The following is an 11591-nucleotide window of genomic DNA, read 5'->3' as shown; positions in this document are numbered from 1 at the left end:
TGATTTGGACAAAATAAAGCAAGAACTTCAATCAAAAGAGTCACAATCTTTTGAGCGGTTTACTTTTCAAACCGAAGATGAGGTCACAAAAAGATTTTGTAAGCTCATTCAGTGGCAGAGCAATTTAAAAAATAAGCGCAAAGGCAACAGGTATGATCCCGAATTTAAGTTGTTTGCCTTAAATTTACATTTTTCTAGTCCGCAGACGTATCGGAGTTTGAAGACATTTTTAGGGCTTCCTAGTGAAAGTACCCTTGAAAGATTTAAACTGGTTATTCCACCTAAATTTGATGATCGCACTTTAGATTTCTTATCATCTAAATTAAAATCTATGCCATCAAAAGCTAAGTATTGCACTCTGGCCTTAGATGAAATGGTTCTGAAGAGACATTTACATTACGATACCAGAAGAGACGAAATTGTTGGTCTTCATAATATCAATGGTGAAGTGACGTCGGAAATAGCTTCTCATGCCTGTGTAATAATGCTCAGAGGCATTATTGTGAACTGGAAACAACCTATTGCTTATTCTTTCTTAGGATCTCCAAAACATTACGCGAAATTGGAACAATGGTTGGATGAAGTTATTTTGAAACTTTCAAACATAGGGATCGAAGTTAAAGCTATTGTATCTGATCAGGGATCAAACTTCGATAACTATGCTAAAAAAGTAAAAAACGTCACAGCTGAGATGCCTTACTTTTTATTTAATGGTAAAAAAATTTACTACATATTCGATGTCCCACATTTAATTAAATGTATCAGGAATAATTTATTAACAAATAATTTTATACTCGATGAAATAAAATTTCTTGGGAACATATAGATACACTTTATACTACACAACAGGAAAAAAATTTAAAATTGATTCATAAAATTACGGAAGCTCATATAAAACCAAACAATTTTCAAAAAATGCGAGTTAAATACGCTACTCAGATTTTTAGTAACTCCGTCTATGCCGCATTAAATGTGATGATGTATAATAAAATTTTACCAGAGGAAGCAAAAGCGACCGCCGAATTCGTGCTAAAAATCAATAATTTGTTCGACGTTTTAAATTCAAGTACTGTCCAATCTACTAATAAATTTCAAAAGGCATTCTCATTGCAAAAATACCAACTCAATGTGTTAGAAGACGCCATGATAATGTTCAAGAATTTGAAGGCTATTCATTCAACGAAAGGCGTTAATAACACAAATAAAATCAGGACATTTAAAAATATACAAATTACAATTCAATCCGTAATCATGCTATTCAAGGATTTAAAGGAAGAAAACATTAATTTTGTGTTTACGAGACGCCTAAATCAAGATTGCCTAGAAAATTTTTTTGGCACGGTCCGTCAACAAGGTGGTAATTGTCGAGACCCAACACCGATACAGTTCATGAGGGCTTTCTCAAAATTATTCCTTTGCAATATGCTGAAGAACTCACGGTCTACAAACTGTGAAGAAGACATCTGCGAGTTGCTGCAGAAAAACGATGGATTTTTGAGACCACAGAGACAAGCAGATAGCTCGCACCGCAATATACCTTCACTTTTGAATTTAAGTGGTGAAGTTGATTATCGCTTCGATTTGCCAACTGAAAACGCCTTAACTTATATATCGGGTTATTTACTTTTTAAATGTAGCAAGAAGCATACCTGTCCTGCCTTTGTTGCTGAATTACAGAACATTCCCGATTTGAATGAATCTACAAATAGATTATTTATACATTTTAAATCATTCAACAAAACTTCTTCTTTTTACGGAAAGTTAAAAGTGCCAACCGATGCGTTTCATAATTATGTAAGAGAACTTGAGACTATGTTTATTAATAATTTTGAAAAAAATATGAAACAAAGGCCGGGTAGTATTCTTTACGAGCTTTTAAATGACATAAATTTTGATTCTCCCTGCCCTTGTTTCCCAAAACAATATCTAATAAAACTTTTTGTTAGATTCAGGATTTTTGCTACACTCAAATTTAATAATAGAGAATTTAGAAAGGGTAAGAAATTTATAAAAAATTATATTAAAATAAAACATATGTAACTTTAATTTTTTTATTTTATTTTACCTACACACTGACGTCTATAATAATTATGTTCTATCTAGATTGCACAGTACAGCACTAATTTAGGACTGCCACATATAAGTCAGAACATATTCACAGTTCTCAATAACATCGACACAAAAAGTTATGTTAATTTAATTTTATCAAAGAGGCAGCCCTGCGATTGCTACGTGATCGCGCGGTGCGAAGCAATCACAGCTATACGCTTGAGCATTAAGGCACAGTTTAGCATGCAGTGGTGGCTGACGCGACGGAGTAGGCTATTATAGCAGTAGGTATTGGAAATTTTCTATTGAGTGAAGTATCTGGTAACTATTTAGTAATCTGTGACTCTGCTATTACCGTTTTAAATTTGCTTCCTTTTGACAGTTTTGATCTGTCATGTAACGTCAGCCCAGTACCGCTCAAGGTCACCTTAATATTGCAAATGTATTGAAATGTGTACCTACTAAGGTACACTTTATTGACAAGTATTGTGGAGCATGTTTTTTGACGGAGTTACTTTTCCTTAGTTTTTATTATTCGTAGGTAAGTTTGCTATTTGACGGCCATGTGTGGAAGATCGTATTTGCCTTTATTTGCTTGTTTGCGTATTCGTCAATAATGTTGCCAAATACAACAAATAGCCAATGGCAAATACAAATAGCCATGTGAAGTGCCAGCATCACATTAATTACTTTATCACATTTATAAAAACGACAATTCCCGTAGTAATATGGAGTCGTGGTGCTGTAGTTTCTATACTTACTGATCACTGTAAGATGCATGTTATGCTTCTTCGGTTGTCCGATTTCGTTGTCGACGATGCACGTGTAATCGCCCTCGTCTTCGAGCCACGTGTCCCTGATGAGGAGACGCTTGCCAGCACTCCTGTTGTACCTCGTCACACGGTCTTTGGGTTCGCCGTTCATATTCTTACCATCTTTGTACCAGTCGGGAGGAGTGAGAGGTCTGGAAAGAATATTATCTTAAGAAGCGCAAGTGCTAGTTGCACTGGAATAGAAATTGTTAGTAGAATTATAAGAGTCGGCCCTGCAGTTAATAGTTACTTAGGATTTAAATTTTATGAGTCAAAGCAATAGAAAAACTTATCAACATATAATAGCACGTTACTGTTTAATATCGCTTCGAGTGAAAACTCCCACTTGCATGCACACATGCTGTCGAAAAAACGCAAAACGACATTTGAGAATAGGGCCTCCAATGCCAAAACCTCTAAACCAGTCTTGAGATTGGAAGGTTTAAAAACTACTTACGTTCCACCATAAATACAGTAGATCATCGTAACATCGCCCTTTTTAGCCACGATATCTCCTGTAACATACTGTTCCTCTAATTCTGCATCACGTGGACTGTTATCGGGAACAACATCTTCGATGATGTGCTCCGCAAGCACAATATCATCATCCGATGCTGGAGTCTTAGCAAGGCAAACGTATTTGAAGTTTTCATGGGTGTCTTCCTTGGTGACGCTTGAAAACCACAGGGTGCCATCAGGAGATTGAGTTATGCGTTTATCCAATACCGAATGGGATATGCTTGGATCAGTTTTGAATTGATACATCCATTTAATTTCTGGTTTCGGATAAGAATCTGGGATGGTGCATTCCAATTTGAAAGGTCTTCCCTCGATAGGCTTGTGGGTTACAGTTTTGACTTCAGGAGCATTGATGTAAGTGGGCTTAACTGATATTGTTCTAGTGCTAGCGACCCCGGCCTCTGATTTACCGAAGCACTGGTAGTCGCCAGAATCGTCGGTCGTCGGCTGAAGGAAAACTAATGTTCCTTCGTTTTCTTGTTGAATAACGTTTGGATTCATTTGCAGGGGTTTGCCATTTTTATTCCACGAAAATCTGAAAGCATGTTTGTTGATATTTCCATATTTTATCAACCGGCAAAATAGCTAATATGTATTGCATATTTTGTTACTTACTGAACATTGGATTCCCCTTTTTCCGTAGCACACTCTAGAACAAGTGGTTTTGTTCTATCACCAATACGATAAAGTATTTCACTTGGTGTTGGCTTTAACGTTGGTCCCTGTTCTATTGGTTGAGCTAAAAACAGTCAATTTAAAAATAAGTACAAAATATTATTTTTACTTACTATATCTTTGTACCTATGTGTAATGTACCTACTCGTATATTATGTCGTAACTCGTAAGTCAAGATTATTACTTTTTAGGCTAAGTACTTACAATGTTATTCATAATAATATTTTTTTCATTATGGTTGTGTGTATCTTGATATTTTACTACAGTATTATTAATTCGCTCAACGATCTGCATATTATAATTGGTAATGCAATAAGCGTATTAGCTATGTGTGTTATCTATCCGTGAACCTATGTTACTTGATAAGAAATACTATTTTGCCTAGATTAACGTAGTGCAATTCAGTTTTATGCTGAAGCCTTGACCATTATGTTGCTTTAGCCTGTCAATGTAGCCTTCTAGTAAACAAGTTTCTTTAAAATAGCAGGATGCCCTCCGAGACTCCCAGCAAAATTGAAAACGAAACCACAGACCGACATACAATTTCTTCAGTAAAAAGACAGGATATTATTATTTGCCTCTCCTACGCCGTCGGCGGTCTATAACTGTCCCTTTGATCAAGTTACATAGGTACCCAGAGTCCTAACCCCAGTATAACGTATTTTTTACCCGTTCCAAAAAAAAGTGCACCACTCAATTCCTCTTTTGAGGGAATATACTTACTTCAAAAATAATTTTATTATGTAAAAAGAAGCAAGAACGGCTAAAAACATTTTAGGTAGTCGTATCGTTGAATTGATCTGTTGCAACATCAAATTAAGCAAAACTAGACGTATGTACCAATGATAATTATTATCATTGTAAATGCGTAAAGTGGATGGGCCTCTTATGATAATAGATGGTAATAAAAATATACAAATGTATACGTACCGAAAGAAAAACTAACCATCGTTGAAAAAAGAAAACAAGCTAATTTGGTCATTTTTAATATTTTTTTACTGTAACTGCGATTATAGTAGAATTTTCACTTGTCACACCATTTCTGCGTTCCAACTTATATACGAGTGTAGTGAGTGTAATAAAATACCCCTATATACATGATGTCATCTCATATCTAATACATATTTTAGAAATAATTTGTTCATCTGTCTATGCAAATACAATATAATATAATGAACACACATAGGGTCGAAATAGTCTCCTACACAGCCAGTTCTTTTGCCACCCTTAATGATGATCAACAGAAATATCTTTTACTAGTAAAATACTTATTATTATTTACACGACGTGTTTTTACCTGTTTTGCTTATATAGTCGTTTATTATATAGTTTTGACGTGGGAGAGCCATGCTTCGGCACGAATGGGCCGGCTCGACCGGAGAAATACCACGTCCTCACAGAAAACCGGCGTGAAACAGCGCTTGCGCTGTGTTTCGCCGAGTGAGTGAGTTTACTGGAGGCCCAATCCCCTACCCTATTCCCTTCCCTACCCTCCCCTATTCCCTTCCCTTCCCATCCCTACCCTCCCCTTACCTATTAACCTATTCCCTCTTAAAAGGCCGGCAACGCACCTGCAGCTCTTCTGATGCTGCGAGTGTCCATGGGCGACGGAAGTTGCTTTCCATCAGGTGACCCGTTTGCTCGTTTGCCCCCTTATTTCATTAAAAAAAAAAAAGTCAATCTGAAATATTATTATGATGTTTAGATTTTTATCTAATGGTAACAAAAATGGTAATAAGTGAAAATTGTGTAGGAAGGACTATGGTTTTTTTTTGTAAGTTGAACATTTTAACCATTCCGAAAAAGGAATCATGCCGATAAATAAATTGTCACTTCAATAGCTTTTAGAATGCATTTGTATAATAATTTGTACTGACGTAAAACCGCGTGGAGCCGCCTGTGTATAATGTAAAGTACCGTGGATCATTTGCATATGAAACGTTTACCTTTATTCCAAGAATTTAATAAAAAACGAACTATGGCGAATAGATGCCTACTAATTTTGGGTCATAACTCATAACTCATACTAGTAACTAGTAGGACTAAGTTTTTTTTAATTTTTTTATTATGAAGTAAGGGGGCAAACGAGCAAACGGGTCACCTGATGGAAAGCAACTTCCGTCGCCCATGGACACTCGCAGCATCAGAAGAGCTGCAAGTGCGTTGCCGACCTTTTAAGAGGGAATAGGGTAATAGGGGAGGGTAGGGAAGGGAAGGGAAGGAAATAGTTGAGGGTAGGGAAGGGAATAGAGTCGGGGTTAGGGGATTGGGCCTCCGGTAAACTCACTCACTCGGCGAAACACAGCGCAAGCGCTGTTTCACGCCGGTTTTCTGTGAGAACGTGGTATTTATCCGGTCGAGCCGGCCCATTCGTGCCGAAGCATGGCTCTCCCACGTATAGTAGGTAGTAAAAGTAAGACGCGGTAGAATGCGTAGCGATCCCGCTCCTCCGCGTGTAGCGTTGACGAGGGCATGGGATTTGGGGGGGTTTTAGTCGGTAAACCTCTGCGGAGGGAGTCCGACATACCCACTGACCTCTATAATAATACACTGGACAGGCGATCGCTAGCAATAAAATATTCCTATTTGAAAGTCGCCATATTGGCGCTGATTGCTATGTGAAAGCAGTAGTGAGTGTACTTGGAACTACTATTTTGCAAATGGCGGTTGTCATCTAATATATAAAATTCTCCTCCTCCGAAACGGCTTGACCGATTCTCATGAAATTTTGTGAGCATATTGAGTAGGTCTGAGAATCGGCCACCATCTATTTTTCATACCAAAAATTATTTATATGGCAAAACAACGTTTGCCGGGACAGCTAGTTTTCTATTTAAATTAGTTCACAGTACGCTCACCGCGGCGCTTCAAATCGGCATAAGAAATAGCTGTCATTTTGTACGGCATAGCCTGTCCAGTGTACATTCTGGCCTCTTCTACACTGAGAACTGGTGCAGGCATACCAGCTCTATTACACATGTTGTGCAAAACACAACATGCTGTAATAATTCTCCCAGCCACATCAGGAGCGTAATGTAAGACCCTATGTGCAAGAAGACATCTGAAACGACCTTTCAGAACACCAATAGCACGTTCGACACTGTTTCGAGCTGTTGCATGCAATTTGTTGTAGTGCTCTTCGGGACTGTTGTCTTCTGCATTGGCTATCGGGATCATTAAATAGGGCCGTTGAAGATAACCTGAATCACCTAAAACAAATAACTTCTATGAAACTAGAAGGCACTGAGTACTGGGTACTATAATGATACTCAATTAAGAAAGTTGATTAAGAAAGTTTTGGAGGTTAAGAAACTAGTGGTTCTAGTACTAGTACCTAGTAAGTATGCAGTCTCTCCAGAATTTATTAGTTGCTCGAGGTGAGATTTTATTGGCGAGTTATTAAATATGTGGCTATCGTGTGAAGCTCCACCAAACGAAGAATCCACATGCAATATATTTAAATCCGCATCTGTGATCTGAAATACACAAAAACTGAAAACATTAAGTAAGTAGGTAATTGGTAGGATACTTACTTTAATGAAATTCTTAAGCAGAACTTACCAATAAAACATTTCTTGCATGAAAGCCTTTACGGCAGTAAAACCTATCCTCATTTTGTCGCGGTCTTATTATTGCAACAAATGTCCCATCGATACAACCTATGACACCTGGTATGCCAAACTTTTCATAAAACCTGTAAGAGAAAAAAGATTTTAGCGAGATTTATTTAAGAACTTGGTGAACAAACTGTTGTGTGTGTCTAGATACCATAATTTGTTGCTAAAGTATTTGCTTTATGTAGAATTACTTAATTAAAGTAGATATCTTATACCTGAAGACTTACTTTTCTTTGAGTCTTGTCCTTTCAGCTGAATTTTGGGGAAAGCGTATATACTTCCGTACTATACTCGGCTGACTTAGCAATCTTACTATCTCATCAATAGATCTTGATATTGATGGTTGGGACATAAAGGTACCTATATTCCTTCCTATAATCCTTTGGTAGCTCCCAGTGGCTAAGAAAGCAAGAGTGCACAGTAACTGAAAAGAAGGTGTAATGTTATTATGTTATGTGTAGGCAGCTGCAGGTATATAATATAGGCAGTTATCACCTAGGTATGTATAAAGGTGAAATTAGTAGGAAATCTATATTATATGTTATTTACAAGTTTAAACTATAATGAGTTAGACAAGTAAGAAAGTAACTACCTATTTATTATGCACCTACAATAAATTAGTAAGTTGGATGTCTTATCATTAAATACTTACTTTTAACCTAATGCTCAAACTTCCTCTAGTCCTAGTACTGACGAGATTAGATAATTCTTCCTGCAACTCCTCTATCATGTCCTCGCTAAGGCGGTATTGGCGCACATAGTCATCTCCTCTATTCAGCAGGGGCAGATTTCTGACACGCCGAGCTTGGCGTCGAGATGCAAATAAATCCAAATCATTGGCTTCTTTTAATAAATACAGAAGAAGAAAGGAGCGTGACATCTGAAAAAATAGGTATTAAGTAGTTTCAGACTTTGTAATTCGGCACATAGTTATTTCGGCACATAGTTATTTTATTGTAAATAGTAATTATTTTAAATTTTACTATTAACGAAAAGATAATAAACTTAAGTGTAAATTGTTGGATAAAAATACAAACAAAATTTTGATAAAAACAAAAGTTTTGTCAAGTTATTTTAGTAGTTTATGAAGCTATAAGTTTGCAAAATGAATAACATAATCAATAATAGTTAAAAAGTCGTCACTTACGTTTATAAAACGATGAAAATCCAAACACAAACACCAACCAATACAAGATTTCACTAGAAATTTAGTAACCTAAAATCTGACAGATGAATTCGTAAGTGGATTCGAAGCGACTGCTGAAATAGCGGCGGAATTTATTTCTGAATACCAAATCCTCATAACAACTGTCAAGTTCTCACTTTATCTAGTTCACTTCACCTGCGTTTCCGCCCGGGCGGCGCTAGTGTCGATTTCACGTTGTTTCTGAATACCGATTGTTCATGTAGCGCTAATTCCGCTGCGAATTCACAGGCGACTTCGCTTGTGACTATTTCAGAATAGCTATGGGCCTCCGTCACTCCATGTACTTGCGCGCTATAATTACCTACCGCCCGACCGAGCGGTCTCGGGCCACCGGAGGCCCAAGCTCAGTGCGGTTGTCGCGAGCGAAGCGCACGGGTGTTTTTACATTTTAATTCGTTCGTACGCGCCTTACGATGCCTTCTGGTACTTTATGTGCTGTAGATGGGTGCAAATCAAGTAAAAGAAGGGATAAACACCTATCATTTTTCTATTTACCTGGCAATGACGAAAGGTAAGTGATAAATTATATTATTATATTTGTCGTAATAAGCATTAGCTTGCCTTTCAGACACATGTTTACATATTTTCGTTACATAGAAACGTTATACCTATCTTAAACACTATTTTAACGTTTTAACTACTTTTATTAGAATAAAATTGTAATAATATTTGATAAGCAGTCGCTCAAATCAATACCTACATACGAAACTTCCAACACAAATCGCGCGGCGGCCGGACTTGTCTCAACTTGTCGTGCTGTTAATGTAAACAAACAAAATTTGATACTTACTATCGGGTGATTCGATTTTAATGCGATTTGTAAACAATATACGTGTTAATGATAAGCGTAAAACCTCAGACACTCCAACTTATATATACAGTATATTTCGGTTGTAACGACGCCGAAGGGACCATGTAAATGTCGTCGCTATATCCGGAGGTCTCAATATACGAAATAATAAAAAAAAAACAGATGCATATTATGTGTTTACTTATTAATTATTCAATTATAATATTATACATGGGTCTTATTGAAAAACGTGTCATAGTGCACTGTTTAAGTTTAGTTTTCAGTGCACGCTGTAAGGTGTATTCCATTGTCATAATTCCTTCTAAATCTAAATTATTTTAGCCTTCACCAAATAAACAGAACTGTTTGAGAGTCTTTATTTATTTTTATCGCTTCCGCTGATAATAATTGTAATTGGTTGTAAATTTACGTCTAGGAGCCATATTTACAAGTTTAAGAAACACTGTTTACTCATTGGAATTTGTTGTCTTACTGATTAATTTTTTTAACAAAATGCATGCTTAGCATTCCTACATGTAACAAGCAAAGCATTTGTTTGAACATCTGTGAACGTAAACAAAGAATAAGAAAGCTTAATAGTTTTATAAACGAGTCTTTGCCTTTGTCAACTGAGTCACAATATCCGCATGGGATTTCTAGGAACCGGTCACAAAGGGGTCATAAAAAAAGTCGCTACACCCGAAATCGTCGCTACATCCGAAGTCGCTATTACCGAAAGAATTTCTTACGAAAGTATGCTTTAAACTCAAGGGGCGTAAGTTTGGCGTCGCTATAACCAAAATGTCGTTACAACCGAGGTCGTTACTAACGAAATCCACTGTATTTCAAACCAATTTTGTAAATTATTAAATTTAATTTTCTAGGATTATTTACGAAGATAAGCCTTTTTAGGGTTCCTTACCTAAAACTAAAAGGTAAAAAAACGGGACTCTATTCCTATGACTTCGCTGTCCATCTGTCCGTCTATCTGTCTGTCACCAGGCTGTATCTCATGAACCGTGATAGCTAGAGAGTCGAAATTTTCACAAATTGTATTATTTATATTGCCGCTGTAACAAAAAATACTAAAACCTAAATAAAACAAATGTTCAAGGGGGCTCCCATAAAACAAATATGTTTTTTTGCACTTTTCGTATAAAGACAGATATCGATACAGGGTAAACTAAAAGTAAGACCTGTCCTATTTTATAATTCTTATTTTTTTTTCAGGCGTAAAACATGGGCTGAATTGATTGGTAGGCCCGATTTAGCAAGACCAAATATCAAGCCAAAAAGTCATTTTGTGTGTTGTCTACATTTTGAAAAGTCGGCGATTATTCATAAACCCCAATTACTACCTGACGCTTTGCCTACAATACGGCTGTCATCTCTTCCAACTACTTCAAGTGCCGGTGAACCTGAACCAAAATTTAACGAAATATCGACACAAACCAAATATTCGACTGTTAATGTACTATCAGCCATTACCATCAAAGGCGCTGACACAAAATCGGAGTCGGTACAGACGTCTTATAATATTAGTCAAACTGAACAAACTCAGACGTCAACTGCACTTTCATCTAATACACCAAGGAAAAGAAGACTTAGTAAAGATTTAAAAGAATCGGAACTAAAAAGAAGAAAACTTCAGAATGATTTGGACAAAATAAAGCAAGAACTTCAATCAAAAGAGTCACAATCTTTTGAGCGGTTTACTTTTCAAACCGAAGATGAGGTCACAAAAAGATTTTGTAAGCTCATTCAGTGGCAGAGCAATTTAAAAAATAAGCGCAAAGGCAACAGGTATGATCCCGAATTTAAGTTGTTTGCCTTAAATTTACATTTTTCTAGTCCGCAGACGTATCGGAGTTTGAAGACATTTTTAGGGCTTCCTAGTGAAAGTACCCTTGAAAGATTTAAAC

General features: G+C 36.7%; 2 protein-coding genes across 2 annotated transcripts; both read right to left on the bottom strand.

Moving 5' to 3' along the window:
- Positions 1-2580: 2580 nt before the first annotated feature.
- Positions 2581-5134, bottom strand: LOC121733299 (hemolin-like). Its single transcript, XM_042123515.1, has 4 exons — positions 4986-5134; positions 3996-4119; positions 3319-3915; positions 2581-3013 (listed from the first exon to the last, which is right to left on the bottom strand). The coding sequence occupies exons 1-4, from the start codon at positions 5035-5037 to the stop codon at positions 2581-2583; spliced, it is 1206 nt and encodes a 401-aa protein (XP_041979449.1). The 5' UTR covers positions 5038-5134.
- Positions 5135-5764: 630 nt separating this feature from the next.
- Positions 5765-9136, bottom strand: LOC121733298 (putative nuclease HARBI1). Its single transcript, XM_042123514.1, has 7 exons — positions 8820-9136; positions 8325-8552; positions 7900-8096; positions 7617-7749; positions 7390-7531; positions 6979-7264; positions 5765-5768 (listed from the first exon to the last, which is right to left on the bottom strand). The coding sequence occupies exons 2-7, from the start codon at positions 8550-8552 to the stop codon at positions 5765-5767; spliced, it is 990 nt and encodes a 329-aa protein (XP_041979448.1). The 5' UTR covers positions 8820-9136.
- Between the last annotated feature and the right edge of the window lie 2455 nt (positions 9137-11591).

Source organism: Aricia agestis, chromosome 13 (assembly GCF_905147365.1).
Source record: "Aricia agestis chromosome 13, ilAriAges1.1, whole genome shotgun sequence".
NCBI lineage: Eukaryota > Metazoa > Arthropoda > Insecta > Lepidoptera > Lycaenidae > Aricia > Aricia agestis.
Note: the sequence above shows the minus strand (reverse complement) of the source record. Positions and strands in the feature narration are given on the sequence as shown.

Coding starts and splice junctions, on each gene's coding strand:
- LOC121733299 (XM_042123515.1), bottom strand. CDS start 5,037: ATGACCAAATTAGCTTGTTTTCTTTTTTCAACGATGGTTAGTTTTTCT. Junction 4,120..4,985: donor GATGGTTAGTTTTTCTTTCG/GTACGTATACAT, acceptor GACTGTTTTTAG/CTCAACCAATAGAACAGGGA. Junction 3,014..3,318: donor TACTGTATTTATGGTGGAAC/GTAAGTAGTTTT, acceptor TATTCTTTCCAG/ACCTCTCACTCCTCCCGACT.
- LOC121733298 (XM_042123514.1), bottom strand. CDS start 8,552: ATGTCACGCTCCTTTCTTCTTCTGTATTTATTAAAAGAAGCCAATGAT. Junction 8,097..8,324: donor GTTTGAGCATTAGGTTAAAA/GTAAGTATTTAA, acceptor CCTTCTTTTCAG/TTACTGTGCACTCTTGCTTT. Junction 7,750..7,899: donor AGGACAAGACTCAAAGAAAA/GTAAGTCTTCAG, acceptor TTTCTCTTACAG/GTTTTATGAAAAGTTTGGCA.